Genomic DNA, 20,848 nt, shown 5'->3' with positions numbered 1-20,848 from the left:
TAATCTTTAACATATTCATTTAAGTTAACACGTTATAACAATTAATAAATTACTTAAAAATAGGTCTTAAATGTTAAATTGTTATCAGATTAATTTTAAAACTTGGTATTCTAATTTTTTTTCATTAGCAGCTTAGTAAATTTAATTGGACTATATTTAAAGGAAATAATTGCAGAAAAAACGTAAAAAATAATAATTAGAAAGCACAAATTTTTTCTTTGAAAATATAATATTTTAACACATAAATCTTTTACATTTTTTTTAGTTTTTATTTTAAATATTCGTAAAAAATTATTTTTTATAACTATTTTATCTTTATATTAAGTATCAAATAAATGTATATGCATAGTATATTTTTATGCGTGCACTCAAACTTTTCTTTCTTTGTCAAAATGTGAAATACTTTTTGAGTTTGTTTGATAAGGATGGAATGGAGTCTTTGGCAAAAGGTGCATTATCCATGTCAATCATTGAATCAAATTTAAATGCTTTTGTGTTAATAATTGAAGTGAAGATACTTTTATAAGAAACAGTAAGCAATGCTTTTGGGTCAATAATTAAAACGAAAATATTTTTATAATCAAACCATGCTTTCATTTTCATGGTTACAAGTGTTCAAATATTTTTTGGATGAAAATTAAAAATATTAAAAAAAATTAATAAGGTTATGAATTAAAATGTTATTAAAAAAACTTAATTATTTTTTTCTCACTAAAAGCTGTTTGAGCATGTACATTAATTAAATATTTAAAAAAAAAATAAAAATATATATATATATATATATATATATATATATTTTAAATCACTTATCTAAACAAAATATTTTTAAAATAAAATACTTTAAAACATATCCATTCAAATTTAATCTATTAAATATTTCAGAAAACTTGCAAAATTCCCATCTAAATAAAACACAACCCTTTCTTTTTCACAATATTATTTGTGTAATAAATATAAGAAAACAACAAACACTCAGTGAAATTTCACGACAAATATGAGAAAAGAAAAGAATGGGAAGAGAAGAAAAAAAGTAGTAATACAATGACACGTCTACGTGGCACTTACATTCATATAACACGGCCGACTTAATATTTTTAAAAAAAAAATTACATTCTGATTGAGGGTAAAAAGGGGAGAAGGTTTCGTTCTTGTTTCGGTTGTGAATGAAAAAAAAATTACTACTCTTGGTTTGAGAACCAACTTTGTATTTCTAAACCCTAGCTTCTGCAAAACCCTCTCTCCCCACCCGAGCTTACGATCCCTACAAGGATCTCGATGCTCCAATTCGAAACCTTTACCACCTCCCAACCTCGCCGGAGTTCCTCTTCGTTGAAGAGCCTGCCGAAAGCGCCGCTCATGGGGCGAGAACCTCACCTTCTACACCAGATGCGGCTACCTGGCCGGAGCCGTTGGCGGTGCGGGCTCAGGACTTGTTGAGGGCGTCAAGGCCTTTGAGTCCGGGGACACAATGAAGCTCCGAATCAACCGCGTTCTAAACGCGGCGGGACACTCGGGTCGGGTCTGGGGAAACCGGGTCGGGATACTAGGGTTACTCTACGCCGAAATCAAGAGCAGAATCCAGGCGGCAAGAGACGCGGACGACGTATGAAATAGCGTCCCAGCGGGGCTCTGCACCAGCGCACTGTACCGGGCGGCGAGAGGGGTGAGATCAGCGGCGGTAGCCAGAGTGGTGGGCGGCGCTGTGGTGGGAGTGGCCGTGGTGGGGAAGCAAGCGTTGAAACGATATGTGCCTATATAAAAGAAAGATCATCACCCAGTTAGAGTGCGAAACAGAACCTCTAATATCTTTTAATTATATCAAACTTTGAGGGATAAAGAAATGACATAGATTACAGTGTTAGAAAATGATTGTAATAGTTATGTCAAATATGGTAGTGTTGATGGTAGTGACTGAGCATCTTTTGCAGGTTGCAGAGTATTGCTTTCATGCCATGTTTTTTCACTTTTACTATGACTGCGGATTATAGTGTGTAATTTATTGAGTCACCTTGTGATGAATATAGTTTGTGATGCCACTAAAAAAATTGTGATTCTTTTGCCTCTTTTTATGTGATGGGCTTTGCTGGATATGATTTTGAGTGAATATCAAACCTCATCTTGTGTTTCATTGGTTTGCTGGAAACATTTTGGACCGAAAAATCTCATTTTGAATGTGGTTTTTTGTGTGACTGAGATATCATATCAGAGTTCATTATAGTAAATTTTGTTAAACTTATGGTACTGCATAAATATATAGTTTCATCTGTGAGGGATGCGATGGAATTCTTACATAGATTAAAAGTATATTTTATTTTTCAAACCAATTTTATGAGATAAGTTAGACTTAAATTTACTATTATTACCTTATTCAGAAAAGGTTGTTTGTGCCTCATCAGATTTTTGATGAATTTTGGTATCTTTGATGATATATTTTGCATGTTTCATTGTTTCTTACCTTCCTCATCTCTCATTGCAGCCTTGTACTTTGAAGGTATATTAGTAAAGTTGATTATGGCTTGTGATTAGTGATGATGTTTACTCTTTTATGTTTGAATATATGTGCACAAAAGAAGCAGTTTTGAGTGTGAAGAAAGTATTGTGGTTATAATTTATAAATGTGTTTTTGTTGAGAAAATCAATGGTGTTGCTTGGGTTTTTGATAAAATGGATTCCTAAATAAACCTACGGTAGGAGGGGGAATTTTATGAAAAGCTTATGGCAAAGCTATCTATGTTCAGACTTTTTAGATGAAAGTAAAGCAAAGGTATCATGGAGATGGCCTAAGAGGAAAAGCATAATCTTGGATGTGGCAAAGGGGTTGGCCTATTTGCAGTATGGAGTTCAACCTATAATTTTGCATAGGGATATCAAAGCCACCAATTTTGCAGAGGGATATCAAACCTGCAATCAGTAGTTGGGGATTGAAGGTTTGAAAAAAAAAATTAACAAATTAATCTATGTAAAACACTGTGCTGTTTGCTATATTAAAATAAAATTCTGCAGAAAAATGGTTGTTGTTTTAGAATAAAATTCTGCAGAAAATGGTGCTGTTTTGACATAAAAATGCTGCAGAAAATTGCTGTTGTTTTATACTACAATTTTGCAGAAACCTTTGCTGTAAAACCTCCATAAAAACTTTGTTGTTTGCTGCCAAAAAGTCTGTCTGTTAACTATTATAAATGCTGTAAATTCCTTGCTGTTTTTACACCAGAAAAGTCTTTCTATTGGGTTAAAAATCCTGTATAAAACATTGTTGTTTGTTGTTGTTTTGGCTGTTGTTACTATCGTAAAATCCTTGCTTTTTTAGTATAAAAGTGCTACAGAAAAAAATTCCTTCCTGTTTTGGTTAAGAAACTTGCATAAAAGACTCATTGTAATTGCTGTAAAATCACATGTACATAAGTTTAGCATTGACCATGGCTGTTGGATTAACGTGCATGAAATGTGATGTTAATAGATGTGGTGGTTTAAATAGGTGATTTATATATATGAAATTGGCTGTTCGAAAACTGAGTTCATTTGACCAAATAAACAATTCTTGTTGTTAATCTTAGATGATGGATTGCCAGAAAAAAAAGGTTATCATGTGAGAATGGATCATGATGATATTATATGCTATGCTAGTATGGTTTTACAGAGTTATATGGTATAATTGTGATGTTTTATGTTAATTAGTGTATAATAGAATTAGTACAAACTTTAAATGTTATGCTAAAATAGTCAAAGTGATATTATTGTTTAAAATATTAATTGATTTACTAATTTTATGGATGCAATTTTTATATGTTTAAAATATTATTGGGTTGTGTGATATAAGTGATGTTTCTAATATTTCTTTAATGTGTAGGTATGATTGTGGTATGTTGGTGATTAAATATATGGAGTTATGGGACGACATACCTAAATTTGATGGGAATGAAATGTCCGATTACACAATGGTTTGTATTATTTATGTATATCTTTATTTTAATATAATTTATGATAAGAGATTTATAACTGGAATATTTGACAAGAATAATGTTATTGCAGGAACACTTACAACTTCTGCGACAACAATGTTCATCGAAGTACTGTCATGAAGAAATGTGGGATGCAATATTCAATGAAGTCATGAAGTAGGAGAATATAAACAAGTTAAATATACTGAAGAAGGGGAAAAAGTTGTAATAGAAGGTCAACATGATTTCATTGATGTACATATTGAACACATACTTCATGAAATATGATTGATTAGGATATAATTTTTGTTATTGGTTTTCATGTTGTTTAGTTTGTGTAATGAAGAATATGTTGTACTGGTTAATGTTTATGAATCTTATCATTCAATATAAAATGCTTCATGGTTTAAAATATAAGTTTGGTTAAACATAAAAGTTTTGATGCCAACCATATAGTAGTCCCTACATTTTTAGGAGAAGGTGATAGTTCATGGTGATGAACTTGATATAACCATTTAATGCACCAAAGAAATTGAGTAAAAAATCACATAACATTTATGATATAACTGCTTACTGCACCAAAGAAATGTGATAATGGATATTGAATTTAATCACTTATATTATTGTACAGAATCTCTTTCAAAAATAATCACATCAGAATGAGTAGATAACCACTTACTACAACAATGAATTTGTTGAAACGTATCCTGAAAAACCACAAGAAAATTGTTCATAAGAAATTTAGTAAAAAACCACGTAACACTTATTATATAACCACTTACTCTACCAAAGAAATGTAATCATTAATATTGAATTTAACCACTTCTACTGTTGCACAAAACCTCTTTCAAAAATAAAGACATAGAACTTAGTAGATAACCATTTACTAGACCTAAGAAATGTGATGATTGATATTTAATTAAACAATTTCTATTCTTGTACATAACCTCTTTTAGAAATAACCGCATAGGACTTAGTAGATAACCACTTACTACACCTAAGAAATGTGATGATTGATATTGAATTAAACCACTTTTATTGTTGTATAAAATCTCTATCGGAAATAACCACATAGGACCTAATATATAACAATTTACTGCACCAAAGAAATGTGATCATTGTTATTGAATTTAACCACTATTATTGTTGTACAGAACCTTTTTAAAAAATTACCACATAAGACTTAGTAGATAACCACATACGGCACCAATATATTTGATGAAATCTAACCTCAAAAACCACAACATTTGTTGTTCATAAGAAATTGAGTGTAAAACCACATAACACCTATTATATAACCACTTACTACACCAAAAAAATGTGATCATTGATATTGAATTTAACCACTTTTATTGTTGTACAAAATTTCTTTAAAAAATAACCACATAGGATTGAGCAGATAACCATATACTGCACCAATAAATTTGATGAAATCTAACCTCAAAAACCACAACATTTGTTGTTCATAAGCAATTGAGTATAAAACCACATAAGACCTAATATATAACAATTTACTACACCAAAGAAATGTGATTATTGTTATTGAATTTAACCACTTTTATTGTTGTAGAGAACATCTCTCAGAAATAACCACATAGGACTTGGTAGATAACCACATACTGCACCAATAAATTTGATAAAATATATCTTAAAAAACACAAACATTTGTTGTTCGTAAGCAATTGAGTAAAATACCACTTAGGCATGAGTATATAAGTACTTCCTGCACTAATAAATGTGATCATTGATATTGAATTTAACTACTTTATTATTGTTTATTTGTACATAACTACCTTAACAAATAACCACATAACACTTAAGACATAACCACTTACTGGACCAATGCTTGTGAAATCAATTTTTCACTCACTTGTGCCATTTATCTTTGATTTTTGGCAGGGTGTTCATAATTATTTGCTTTAATCATTGTACTTCGTTGTGCTATGGTTTAAAAGTTATTCAACTGCAACACTTGGTGCAATTTATTTTGTTATTAATCATTTCGTCAGTTGTACAAAACCACTTTAATATATAACATCTTTAACCAGTTTCTGGACGAATTTGTCAATTTTTTTTATATCACAACATCATATAAAACTTAGAACATAACATACATTACATTACCACTTAATTACATTACCACTTAATGCAACAACACATTCATGAAGCTAACTTTAGTACTTCACTAATTGTACTACATAACAAAGTCGTGTAACCACGCACAATATTCAAAAATGACAAGGATAAAATTGAAATACAAATCAACAAATTATGAAAGTCCTCAATTTGTTTTACTTTTAATTGTTCTTATTTGATCCACTGCTTTCATGTTTGTCGTTGTAAACAGGTGAAATCAATTTGCTAAGGATGTCATCATCAGAATGTGTTGGAGGCTTTTGGTAACAATTGGTATTGATAGACGTACTAGGTCATCACTTCGGCAACCAATATCACTTGCAAAAACCTGCACATACGGGGAGTATCATTCAAAGTGATAAAAAAAGTTCAAAAAATATATAACACCACAATAATTCTTTGTTAAAACTGCATTAGCCTCTTTAAAAATCTGTGCTTGAATGTAATTGTTTATCCTACTAAGTATCCTATCCATCTTTCCAATAAATGTACATCTCTTTAAATTTCCTCCTTATTGGTGTGCCTAAAAGATTAAAAATGCATGCGGTATCAATCACGATACAACCACCTTAGTTATAATTGTAGCTAAAGGATAAATATTTCTATATTGTTACTTGGTTGATATGTGACCATTCCCAATGGTTATGTGCTTGTGGAGAACAATTAACTTCCAATAAAGCACTTCATATCATCAAGCATGATGGAAACACGAAAATTAGTACACTTAGAGCAACCAATAAATTTTTATAACTTATTTTAGTTGTTCCTACTTTATGAAAGCAGAGTAAATCTACCACGACAACTTCAGATGGCCATACAACCTGTTAAAAAGAATCACAACACATGTAACCAGAATCAATTAAAACAACACAACATATATACTTCCAATTTCCAATCCACAAATTAAAACACTAACTAACACCCACATGATACTTCCAATACTTTCAACCCTCTTCAATTTCACCACCCACAAAAATCTATACGCACATTCTATTAACACTAAAGCCACTCCAGTATCCAACTTAATATTCTCCCTTGATATGACGCTCTTGAATTCTAAAGAGTGTTTCTCCCCTTTTTCAAATTTCAATTCCTAAGTTGTTATTCACAAATGGAAGGGCAAAATTCACAAATATAAACCATTTACCAAGAGAATATTTATTGTATATACTTAAGACATAAAAGTGAAGATACTTCTTCATTTTATACACTTCTAATTAATCCAAACATAATTATCCAAGTGTGAGAAATTCATTAATAACTGTGTTTACAGTTGTTAGCAACCCTAGGTCAAATAAATATGAAATGCATGACGATATGTCAATAGAGAAAAAGAAAAGGATTATTTATGATAAGGGAAAAATGAAGAACCTGTCCAGTATTTGCTTCCTCCTCTCCGACAACCAACATGTACTTGTACTGAGCTAATTGTGCTTCTCGTACCTGCAAAATGTCACAACTTCAATTTAAAGACATTTCTCTTCAATCAAGAAACAGCTTTCAATTACATATTTACTAAACATTTAGTATACAAGTTACAAATCAAGCAAACCAGATTTGTCATAAATCAATATTAGTTTACAATACAGGACAATCAAATTTGTCAAACAGGGAAACTAACCAAAATAATATGCCAAATTACACATTCAAACACAGTTTTCAAATTAGACAGAACTAACTCCCCAAACCGTATTCTCTCAGTGCTTATCACGGATTGAGAATTTAGTGTTCTCCCTACCGCAACTCTCCCTCAGACCACCTTGCCCCCTTTAGTCTAGGGTTCACCAAAATGAAGCAAATACAAATGGAAAAATACAAAAATCATGACAAAAGAAGAAACAAAGAAGAACCATACACCCTCCGATTAAGTGGCACCCATGGAGTTCTCGCCTTCTCTATCAACCGAACCCTACCACAACACGCTAAAGAAGAACCATACACCCTCCGATTAAGTGGCAACCATGGAGTTCTCGCCTTCTCTATCAACCGAACCCTACCACAGCACGCTCTTCCACTTCTCCGCTTCTCTATCACCCCAACCCTAGCAAAGCACGAAGAGCTCTTCCAAAATGTGAAATCAGACAAACTAGAAAACTGAATACAGAGAGCACCCTAAATAAAACGCAGCGTTTAATTTAGAGGGTAAATGACAATATCACCCTTCTGTACATTCACAAAATTTGGGCCCCACCGCGTGTCATATGAATGTCAAATATTTTGGCTGTGTCAAAGTATTCTTTTTCAAAAAAAAAAGGAAATCTGAGAGTTTATATTGCTACAGCTATACAAACATACACTAGACGTGCATGTTATTACATGCAAAAGCAATGTTATTGAACCCTAAAAGTGCTTAAATTGTTCTAAAAACATGAAATTGTGTCTCCAAAAAACTGTTATATATATGTAATTGTATCCAAATGCTTTAGGCCAAGAAGAAAACGGAGAAAGAAACCCAAAAGGTGGATCACTTTATTATGAAAAATGGAGTTCTAAAGGTTATTTATTTACGCAGTGGGTATAAAATGAAAAACAAAAGCAAAGATGTATAAAAGCTTGGTGGATTTTTTAATCTTATTCGTACCAGTGTCCCACAGAATCAATCTGGTGATTCTGAATGGAGTTTGGGGAAAAGGGTAACGGAAACTTCTGATCAGAGGTGACATATGGAGGCTGAGAAATGAGATTGGTGGAGGCATATGCACCATTGAATTGTTGGTTATTATCGTCTTGGCTACTGTTACTGTTATTTTGTTGGTGCTGTTGTAGCCTTTGCTCAGAACGAAGTTGCTTTGGAATGTTAAGTTTTTCTCCTTCAATCTCTTTATATTTCTGAAGGTAAATTTTCAAGGGTTCAACGTAATCTTCAAACCCTAAGGTTGTGATGGCCCAAATCACATCATCACCGTTGATGGTCTTTCTCTTCTCCCTCTGACATTTGTCTGAGGCTTCTCCGGTGACAAAGCTGATGAACTCAGAGACACACTCTTGGACAGTTTCCTTTGCGTCCTTGGAGATTTTCCCATTGGAAGGAATAACCTTTTTCATGATTCTTCCCACGTTGGCAATGGGGAGAAACCGGTCTTGTTCTTTGTTGTGGTTATTGTTGTTATTATGGTTATTGTTGATGTTGTTGTTTTGTGTGGTTGAGGTGGTGTTTGTTGTGTTGTTGGTTGTCTTTAAGCAAGGGCTTCTGGGGCTTGCAGAGTTAAAACCATTTGGCAAAGTGTTATGGCTCTCATCTTCCATGACAATGTTGGAGATAAAGGAAATGAAGAAGAATAATATTTATTACTTAATTATGTTGCATATTATATTACTGTGTAGGTAAACTGAAAGAGAGGCATAAAACTAGGCATGCAAGAAGGGTTAAGACAAGGAAAATTCGAAAACAAAAAAATGAGTGCCGTGGATTTTTTCACCAATCAAATCCACCGGACTCGCTCTAGATGTTAGATTACAATACTATTATTGACATCCAAAACTCTCTTTCTTTCTTTATATGTCTATGTGATATTCATTCAAAATCAACAACTATGTTTATATTATATATTCTTTTCATCTTTGGTTCTAATAATCAACTTTACGATAATTATATTATGCAAATGTATTATATATATAACTGATAAGATCATTTATGATAATTATATATATATATATATATATATATATATATATATATATATATATGCATATATATATGCATATATGTTGGTCAACCATTAAAGTGAGAAAACCTCGAGTCATTATAAGTGTATTTCTCCACCTGCTTCTTGTTTTATGTTTTGTTATTTTAGATTAAAATATTAATTACGTATATAATCATATATGTATGTATATATGTATGTAGATATGTATATTATCTTTCAATAAAGTAAATTTTGAAAAATGAATGTTGTTTGTATAGGATAAATATGGAACAAAGTGAATGTATACATATATAGATATGAAGTCTATGATTTATATCAAACATATATATACTTTAGAAAATGGGTTTTAGTGTAAAGAAAAAGGAGGAAGTTATTATATGATAAGGTGATTTTGAAAGATTTTTGTTTCAAAGGCTTGTAAACCAAAAGAAGAAGAAACTTATATGGAGGGACGTATTAAAGAACAAATTGTAAAACTGTGATGCATCTTAGTAAGAAATGATTGTGTACAGTTCAAAATTGGTGAAAGATCATAACCATGACTTTATGTCGAAGACATTTGTTGCAATCTATGAGTAACATATCATATGTTATAAGGAGATGTAAAAAGAACTATGATTAGTTTTGGTATTATGATGATTACTACTGGTTTGAAAGTTATAAATATTTGGAGTTATATAAAATTTTGATAAACTTTAGTAATTGTTTATGTTGAAATGGGACGAGCATCTCCGCCGAATGTCTTCCAGTCTCTATCGAACGGTCTTCTGGTTCTGAGATCATTTATTCTATTATAATGTGTAACTAGATTAAGAATAACTTGACTAATATGCTTTAGCTAGGGAGATGGTAGATCCAAAAATGATTATAATTGCTTTAAGAGTGTTGTAGTTTTTACACCACTTATGATGAGTATAGCTTAATTTGTGCATCATTTATTGGTGTAATTCATCAATGGCAAAATGTCATCTTTGATGATTGTACTTTGTTTGATGAAACGCGCTTTTCTCGTAGTTGGTTATTCAAAGTGATCTTTGAAAGTACGAAAAATCAACAACTAAAAATAGTTATTGTAGACCAAGATATTGCCATGACCAAAGCAACAAGATAATGTCAAATGTATGTCATATATATCATTCTTGTGACATATAACTAGTTATGTACCTTCTTATTTGGGTATTCTTAACTTTAAACATAAGTTTCAAAATCTGTTTAATAATTACACCAAAGGTTGTGATTTAGAAAAGAATTTGAAATCACTTAAAATGGAATGGTAAACAAATACCAATTTCATGATCATTGGTTAAACAATATGTACCAAATTTGTTATAAATGGTCAACCAATTCCATCTATAAAATTTTACAATTTCGAGACTAAATATTCCACCGACTATACTTTCTAATATATTTCAAAGAATGAACTCATGAAGACAACTTGATAAATTATAATTTGTATTTTAACTTAATTTTTTGGCACCAAATTTTATATTGGATGTCTTCATTTGGAGTTTCGCATGATATACATACCATGAATTATATGGTTTATTGGGACTAGTAATTTAGAGTAATTAGCTAAGATGTTAAGTTATCTTTTGACATAATAGTAATTGGATATCATGGAATGTATTTTGCATATACCAACATAACTATTATGTAGCATTTTTAGTTCTCACACATTGAATACCACATTGTCGTTAATAAGCAAAGACAAACCTTGAAAGTACTCTAAATTCTTATCACATAAAATAATTAAAATTTTGGATGGCTTTATTTGACAAATAAATTAAATTAAATTTTGGATTTTAGACATTTTTTTATATATTCTTTGTTTCGAGATTTTTCTCATTTCTTTTATTATGATTATAGACGGATGGTCGTTATAAAATATAAGAGATAATATGAAAAGTAAAAACTTACGAAGAAAACAAATGCGTAACAAACATAAGAAAAAAAAACATAGAAAAAGTAGTTTGAAGCATAAAACTGTCGTTTTAATTTTAATTATCCTTTAAAAAATTGATAGGTTTTCAAAAATGAAATCCGGAAAAATAAGAAGAAACGAGCTAAGAATGATGAAGTATGTATAAAACTGATGTGCTAGGTTGTCGATGGCTTGTACACACTTAGCAGAAGGACAAAAAGCTACCAAATGTGTATGTTTATCGGTAGACACAGACCAAAAACTGGTACAATCATACCTCCTCATCATACTAAATCGAACAAAAAGTCCTGTGAAACCCTAGTCTTTCTAGTGTGGTGATTAAAATATGAAACGCGATGATTTAGTTCAGCGAACAGATCAACACGACCCCTTCCCTCTTTCTTTTTTGTAAAACAGAATCATGGGTTCCCATTACAATGCTCCTTTTATTTTCTATAGGGAAAGATTTTAAGACATAAGTAATATTAAGCCTTTACTTCCAGTATTTGATATTTGAATCAAGAGCATATAGCTCCTGTCCCATTATTGAATGACATAAGTACCACCAATTATGGTGAAAACCTCCCTATAACTCCTCAGAATCTCAACTAATTACCAAAAGCCTCTACATTTGAAAGAATATGATAAATTTTTCTTGACTGTATAGCACCATGTTACAGCAAAAGACACAAATCGTAACAGGGATCAAAATTCGTTACCAAGGGAAAATCAAAAGAGCACATAAATGCCTAACTATAATTATACATAAATAATGGCGGAAGTAAAGGTACAAAGAATTTTGGACAGCGAAAACCCAACAATCATGTTGATAACTTGCCAATAGCATACTCGAGTGTTTCGAGTTCCGAAGGCCGCCACGTAGACTTCTGGACACACAAAAAGCCAACTTTATCTTTAGAGTAAGTCATGCGAACCTCCCACTGCATGGACTTCACCATAGCTGCTATCTCGTTAATGATTTCAGTAGTGTCCCGCACAATAAGCTTTCCCTCAGGCCTAAGAATCCTATCAACCTCAGCCATTACAGCTCTCAAATTACACCTGCATGGCCGTAGAACATTAGCATATAATACATATTACTGGTGACCAATTAGAAATGAAATAGTTGTTAGCACCTTTTCTTAATATTTGAAAATAGTCGATCTGCATGAAGTAGATCATAGGACCTCGGATAGGTGCTAAATGATTCACACCAGTCATGGTACATGCCAAAGAGACCACGTTCATAAATAATGGGAAGCGTGTCCGGAGCATTCACTGAAATCACATTCATGACCCAAATATTCAAATCCTTCAAGGCAGCAGCAAACCTGTAAAACAAAAAACAATTTGTCAAAGTGGCTATAACAGCGGCATAATTCAGAGAAAAATGGGAAATCAAATTTCGCTCACCCTCCATATACTGCTCTCATATCCATGACATTCCGCACATTGGACCACTTAATTCCGATCCCATTAAGATAAGACTTGGACACTATACGTTTCCAGTGTTCATAATCAACAGTAAAATCTTCAGGGGCGGGCTTTCCATAAACTCCAACATGAGAATTTGTAAGCCAGTAAGGTGAGTTGGTCAATCTTGCTGGCCAACTTTCTGGCCATTGTGACCCACGTTCTGTTGAATTCACTGGTATTTTATGCATGCAATCTTGTAATGGAATGTTCCTGCAGACAGAGAGATTAGGCAGCAGCTATATATACTTACACCTTTTTGGGTGCATGATAACGATCCAATTAATGCACAGGGGAAGTTTAAAAAAGGTAGTGTGAGATTGTCAGTGTTCTATCTTATAAAATAAATACTGCGGGGAGATTGAAAAGGTAGAAACTACAGAAATAAAGCATTTGTTCATTTGTAGCAGAATCCGATTGTAACAAAATAACCGCACAACGTTTGATTTGTGACTGTATGTTTTTCACACATGTTCCCTGTGGGAAAATTGAATAAATATTTAATTACGCATGGGTCCCTATAATTTGCATTTTTTACACTTTAGCCTCTACTCATAAAACTACTCATTTTAGTTTTAACACACAATTTAGTCTGTTTTAGTCGACAAATTTGGACACCAAGGACTAAAAGTAGAGACTGAAATATATGTAGAAACTAAAACAGATTAAAAAATGTGAGGGGACTGAGAAAATAAAAAATGTATGCCTAGAAACTAAAGTGAATGGTTTTTAGGTGTAGGGATTAAAGCATAAAATTGTGCAAATATAAAATCTAGAGGAGTAACTAAACCTTGACTAGAAATATCTACAATATTTATATTCCAGTGAAAGATGAATATCAAATATTAACGTAGTATGAAACTCCTTTTTTCTGCTTTTTATTTTTAAAGAAAACATTGTTGATGTGTCAATTAACAAAGAAATACCATGCTGCATTAGGATCGTCGGAGTCTGGACACATAGGAGGCTGAGCAGTAGAACGTTTTTCATAACATTCATTAGAATCTGGCTTCTTGAACACAGCGATACCAACTCCATTAAGTTTATCCTTGGTGATGGACACTAGTTCCCAGCATATTGCTTTTGTTAGTTTCTTCATATCTGCAAATTAATTCAGAAAAAGTCAGAACTAATGCAGCAGCGTTAAACTGATTAATAGAGGCAGACAACAGTATATCATTGTCTACCTGTCCATATTTCAACATCTTCAGCAAGCTTCTGGTAAATAGGAGTAGCAGACCATACAAAGAAACCACCTGGTCGCAAAACTCTGTTCAGCTCTAAAAGAAGTTTCCCACCTACACGTATACAAGGAGCAAGTCCGAAAAAAATCCAGTTAAATTTATATGAATTTTACATCTATTACACTCTATATAGAAGTTCTCTTAATACCTAAATGCCCAAGCCGCGGGAAAGCACCACAACGCTACATAAAATTTCAAACTTGTATGAACAAAAAATTTATCTAATCAAAGTCAAAGTTAGGTCGTTTCTACCTTCTATATGCCAAGGAACTCTACAGCGTGCACAATGGACAGCATCAAATACTCTCCCAGGGAAGGGAAGCCTCTTTGTGCCCATCACAGCGGATATAGCAGGAATCCCTCTTTCAAGTGCAAATTGTACCTGAGCTTCGTGTTCATCTTTTGGTGCCATTGACATTGTAAGTACATCTCTTTCAAAGAGAAAGCCGCCAAAGCTGGCAACACCGCATCCAACATCTAAAATCACACGTGTGCGTTTGCCCCAAGCAATATCAGGCACAGACTGCAGCGTCAATGTTCCGTATATTAAGTGCAAAACTCAACATCAAAAAAGAAAACATATCACAGCCACATAAAGCATAATTTCTTTTAGTCATTACCATGTCTAAGTTCTCATATTGCCAAAGAAATTTAACATTTGTATTAGCATTTTTTTCTCTAGTTGTCAGAGAAGCTCAATGTAGAACCTCAAATCCCATAGTACAGTCAGTAACATCATCTTGTTTAAAGTTCCAATCTATCAGGGTTCCGCCAACCCCAAAAGGTTAGACATTGAACAAATTGCAATCACTTATTTTAATGCTAATATAATATCTAATATTTTCTTTGCTTTGAATATCAATGTTAATGTTAATGTCAGACGTCAAACAAAATTAATCTCGTACCATTCACCTAAGAAATGTGAATGTTAGATCAACAGGAAACATTTTGTTTTATGATTTCCCTAATGAGTGCCTTTAGAGCACACGTTAAGCAATTACATTATGAAGTTTTAAATAAAATGTACAAACATTTAATATGTATAAAATCTAATAAGTTGTATAGCACATACAACATATGGGAACATGCAGCAATTTTTTCTCCAGATTTATATATAAAAACTCAACACTAGTAAAAGCAACTAACAGTTAACCTGACAAGAATAGGGTATACATTTATTTACCTGTTGTATGAAGTCAATGTAATGAAGTGCACCGTGTTTGAATTGGGTTCCACCACCTGGAAAAGTAAGGTATTCGCCAGTTACTTTCACCCAATTCTGGTGCCCCTTATATTCAGCAAGCTTAGTGTGTGGAACATTAGAATACCATATCTGCAGGAAAACAATTTATTATTTAGTGAAAGAATAAAATAACTGACAAGCATTTGTGTCATTGTCTACCTTCTCTCTGCTCTTGGGCCATTCAATCGGGCGTTTGTATCCATTAGGAAGAGCGACAAGGCAGGTAGGAGGTTTTTGGGGGCATTGCCTTTCTCTGTGCTCGTAGTGTTTGGTGCTTGGAAGACTACTGATTGCTTTCAAGTTGTCGAGGCATGGAATGAAGTCAGGGCCAGTAGTGACATTGCACAGTTTCCAATCGTACCCAGTAGACTGCTTGGAGGATTCTTGAGATTCCTTTTCATTATTTGACTTTGATGCCTGAGTCGAAAAAGAACCATTTTGCGGGGTACTTTCATTCAGAAGATCTGACTGAGCTACAGTAGGGAATGCATCAGTTGAACCCTGGTTGTTGGCAGTGTCATCAGTTTTCTTATCGGAATTTTCGTCAGAGTCTTTGGTACCAGTTTGTTCCACGTTTTCTTCGGTCGTATCTGGTGTTTCACCTGCATCATCAGATTTCTTATCATCTGAATATGAATCGAACTGCTTGTTCTCATTTGATTCGGGTTTACTTTCAGTCCCATCGGATTCTGATTTTTTATCGTTCTCATCAGAATCTGATTTCTTCACGCTCTCATCAGAATCTGATTTCTTCACGCTTTCGTCAGAATCCGATTTCTTCACGCTCTCATCAAAATCTGATTTCCTCTCGCTAACATTTGAATCTTGATTTTCTGTTTTTGTATCAACAGAAGGTTTCTCTTCAGACTTTTCGTCCGATTTATCTTCTGTTTTTTCTGGCTCGTCAGAGCTTTTATAAGGTTCCACACTACTATCCCCTTTTGTTGCATCAGCAGACAGATCTCCCTGATTTTCTTCAAACTGTTGAGAACTTTTATTAGAGGGGTCAGTTGCCTGTTCTGTCACCTCGCTCTGTTCTTGCACCTCGCTTTGTTCTTTCACCCCACTCTGATCCTGCCCCTCATTCTTATTATCCTGAGACATATCTACGTTTTGCACAGGCACTACAGACGATGACGTCATCATCCAAATACCAAACAAGCAAAGAGCAACAAACACGACAATAGTCACTGTCGAAAGGTAGCTCGTTGCCGATCGCTTATTATTATTATTATTATCTATTCTAGTATACTTAGCTTGAGCCATGTTGTTTGAGGGAGCAACTGTTCACAGATAGTTTAGGCCTGCAACATAAGCCAAACAACAATTTAACACCATCCAAATTGTTAGGCATGGATCAGTTCTCAATTGCCAATATCTATGCAGTTAGATGAAAAAGACAAATACATTCACTCAATTGCCAATATTCATCAGTTAGATGAAAAAAATAAATACATTCGAAAAAATAAATATAAATCTGGAAATAATAACAAAAATTGGCAAAAACTTAAGGTGACGACTGAATTTGACAAGTTATAAGAAGGTCCACTAAATTGATTCCGTTTGACGACTGTCGAAGCCTTGCACAATTCGAGAGGAAACACAAAGATAGACATTGAGATGCATGTTTCTCTCTCTCAACCCGAGAACATCGTCTCACAAAGTAAAACGACCAGATCTAACAAAATTCAACAAACAAGAACGAGCTAGAAACATATAAAACAACCAGAAAAAATGGATGACAAAAATTCAACAACGAAGATTCCATTACCAAGAATTACGGAACGACACATTTCAAAGATTCAAGACATTCAACGAACCGAAAACAGAAACAAAGACAGGTTCAACTCTAAATCAACAACATTCCAGCGCAGATCTACTCTGCCAGGGAAAAAAAAGCCTGCACCGAAGTCACGCAAAATGCATGCTAAGATAAAAGGAAGCAACAAGAAAAACGTCCAATCGAAATAAGCAAAACCGCGAATGCGAAAATTAAATAGAGAAAAACGCAATTCCGTTGAAATAGCCGGTAGATCTGAATAGCTTGAAATGAAAGAAAGGTTAACTGGACGAACCTATAGCTGTTCCGAATACGAGAAGCAAGAGGAGGAAGTTAACTCATCGTGTCGCGCATGGCGAAAGTGAAAAAGAGAAGAACGCAGAAAGAAAACACGGAAATGGAGTGCAACGAGGAAGTGTTTTGAGATAGATATAATAAAACGAGAGGATGGGGTACACCAGCGTTTTGTCTTTATGGGAGGAATGCGTTCAATCAGCGGCGTGAGTTAATTGTATTATTTTTTTTTTAATATTCAAAATAAAAAATTTAAAATATTAATAGTTTAAAGAATTTATGTTGTAATTAAACATGGAAATCTTACTGAATGTGACGTTTGTGAGAGAAAATAAATAAAATTAAAAAGAAAAAGTATCAGTAGACATTAATATACTAGTATGTATTAGAAAGTGACGTCCCCATGAATGGCGTGAAACCGGTGGGGATCAACATTTCAACGTGTTCGCGTATGCCAAACAAAGACCCATGTCGCAGTAAATTCGCGAGGGTATATAGGTAATAAAGTGTAATATTCTTTTTTCAATATTAATTAATGGAAATTGTCATATTAAGAAAAACCTGCACGTGCTCTGTCTCGAATCTCCACGTAAAAATGAATATTGTTTATTAAAAAGAGTTGCCTACAACTTAAGGCACAAGAATATTCAACGTGCCATTCATAATGTATTTGCAGATCGAATTTAAATAATTTTTTTAAGGAGATAACTTGGATTTTACTTTTTTTAAAATAAATAATATTTCTGAAGTGTTTGGACACGTACCAAACGAAGGTCGTTGAGATCTGTAACGTGGTTCCCACCTCAAGTGGAGATGTTTGAGACTTTTGAATCGGTGGGTTGTTTTTTCTTTATTCTTTTAATTTACAAGATTGCATAATGTGACGTGTCATGGGTAGGTTGGGAAAAAGACTGAAAAGGACGCGTGAGGAAAATGAAGTGCATTAACACAAACACAATGTCAGAAATGGTAAAAAATATATTGTAAAAGAAATTGTGAAACATATTACATGAATATTTTAACTGAGTACATAAAAGAGAATAAAATTTGTAAATATTTTTAACAGACATGCCTAGTAAAGGAGTATAGGTATTTAATTATTTGTTAATAGAGTGGATATAGATATTATGACATGCAAATATTTATTATTTATTAATAAATTTTATTTGAGTATTTTTTAAATTAAAGTGATTGAAATAAAACTATTAGTAAAAGAAAAATTAATCATAATTTTTTTTAAATTTATATTGTAACATAATTCATTTAAGTTTTTTAAGAAAAATCTAAATTTATTTACGCTTAACATTTTATTGAGTAACCTAATTTAAATTGTATTTAAAAGTTGTGTTCTTTTTATCTAAGTTTATATTTTCAATATTTTTGTTTAAAAATTAAAAAAATTTATACATAAAACTATTCACGGATATTCATAAATATTGACAGGTATTTTTATACATATACTTAACAAATGAAACATATTTTTAGGACATAACGAGTAGACGTTTTCCATCCATGCATATAAATTAACATTTCCAAAATTGGTCTGAAATTGATTCAAATTTGAACGAATTTAACTTAAAAATTACGAATTTAATAAATTACCAACATAATATATTATTAATTATTAAAACTTATTCCTCATACTTTTTTTAATAAATTGTGAAAGAGTTAAAAAATTGTTATACATCATACTTTCTAACTAAACAACCATATATGCATAATTACCTCTTAAAAAACAAAACTATTTGTTTATATGATTTTGTTTTGAAACATGCTCCAATGCCTTTTGGTCATAATAATAGCTTTTGATAAGCATATAAGGAATTACTTTAGTTTACATTTAATCATAATTTAATGAATTACTTTTAGTAAGCATGAAGGTACATATTTCCAGAGGTACCAAACTCATTAACTCATTTAAATAGTATATATTTTGGATCTTAAAAATTGATAAATGAAGAATGAAAAACCCCCAATAAAAGAGAATGGTAAGTATATATTCGTTGCGTTGCAACTTACGTGAATGCTATCAAAATTTTATTAGAACTAAAGAAAATTATTATATTTATTGATTTTTCAAAAAAAAATATTTATTTACACTTAAAAATGAACATAAAAAAATTGTAAAAAAAATAAAATAAATTACAATAGCTTGAGATATTCAATCATCACTGCGTGGAACTATAAATGTATTAGTCAACCTTTATTATTATTTTTCAGTAAAAATGGTTTTGTTTACTAATACAAAATATAGTGTTGACATTATTTAAAAAGGTTATGATTTGATAATATAAATGATACATATTGTCCCAGATAATTGGATTATTTGTTACATAATGCAGGGGTGATAATTCTAATGTATCAATAACATGTATTTAAAAACCTGAATTATAATCAATATTTAAATTGATTGATGGATCTTTAACCAATATTTTAAAAGTGTTAAAATCTTTATATGAATATTTAAATTTTTTATGGTTTTAATAAATGAAATTTATTTTATTTAAAGAAATCATATTAATTAAATAATATATATATATATATATATATATATATATATATATATAAATTCATAAGGTAGAATATAAATATGGAACTGAGGAATAAGAAAATTATATTTTTTTTATAAAAAATAAAGAAAGCTAATATCATATATATGAAAAAAGGTAAATACCGATTTAAAAAATACAAGAAATGTGAGTTTTGTTGAAATATAAAAAAGGCAAGTAGATATCTCTGTTATTATATCAACAGAGACCTCTGATTATATTAATTTCTGGCTACTTATTCAGGTATTATAATAATCGAAGTGTCTAATTATAAAATTTAAAAGTATTATCACAAAAAATATGTTAGTAATTTTTTTAATAACTGGATGGTATATGAGGCTGAATTGATTTTAAAAACTTAAAAGAATTTTCATTAAGTTTTTCATACGAATTATAAATTACACATTAATAAAGTTATACAAACTAAAAATTGACTTAGTTCATAATTTGATGTACTATATATTTCTTGTATATTTTTAAAAGATAATAATATATAATTAATATTATCGTTTAAATTATTTTTTTAACTAACCGTTACGATGTTTATGTAATCTATTGTAAATGTAAAAAAATATTAAAAAATAGGTCAAAGAATATAACAATTGAAAAATAATATTAAAATG

General features: G+C 31.7%; 2 protein-coding genes and 1 pseudogene across 3 annotated transcripts; 1 reads left to right on the top strand and 2 right to left on the bottom strand.

Annotated features, from left to right (window-relative positions):
* The first annotated feature begins 1,217 nt into the window (after positions 1-1,217).
* On the top strand, positions 1,218-4,316 carry LOC108325481 (mitochondrial import inner membrane translocase subunit TIM23-2-like; annotated as a pseudogene).
* Positions 4,317-8,645: 4,329 nt separating this feature from the next.
* On the bottom strand, positions 8,646-9,320 carry LOC108318914 (nuclear transcription factor Y subunit B-7). Its single transcript, XM_017549904.1, has one exon. It carries the CDS (start codon positions 9,318-9,320, stop codon positions 8,646-8,648), a length of 675 nt encoding a protein of 224 aa, XP_017405393.1.
* Positions 9,321-12,272: 2,952 nt separating this feature from the next.
* Positions 12,273-17,861, bottom strand: LOC108318899 (probable methyltransferase PMT26). Of its 2 annotated transcripts, XM_017549898.2 has the most exons (10): positions 17,678-17,820; positions 17,374-17,502; positions 15,762-16,906; positions 15,543-15,692; positions 14,612-14,882; positions 14,303-14,413; positions 14,042-14,216; positions 13,056-13,328; positions 12,779-12,973; positions 12,273-12,704 (listed from the first exon to the last, which is right to left on the bottom strand). In XM_017549898.2, the coding sequence occupies exons 3-10, from the start codon at positions 16,866-16,868 to the stop codon at positions 12,464-12,466; spliced, it is 2,523 nt and encodes an 840-aa protein (XP_017405387.1). In that variant the 5' UTR covers positions 16,869-16,906; positions 17,374-17,502; positions 17,678-17,820; the 3' UTR covers positions 12,273-12,463. The 2 variants fall into 2 exon arrangements, with proteins under 2 accessions (XP_017405387.1, XP_017405379.1); XM_017549890.2 differs by lacking the exon at positions 17,374-17,502 and having other exon boundaries at positions 17,678-17,861.
* Positions 17,862-20,848: the final 2,987 nt, after the last annotated feature.

Source organism: Vigna angularis, chromosome 1 (assembly GCF_016808095.1).
Source record: "Vigna angularis cultivar LongXiaoDou No.4 chromosome 1, ASM1680809v1, whole genome shotgun sequence".
Classification (NCBI taxonomy): Eukaryota; Viridiplantae; Streptophyta; class Magnoliopsida; order Fabales; family Fabaceae; genus Vigna; species Vigna angularis.
The sequence above is the reverse complement of the archived record's forward strand: the minus strand, read 5'-3'. Positions and strand labels throughout refer to the sequence as shown.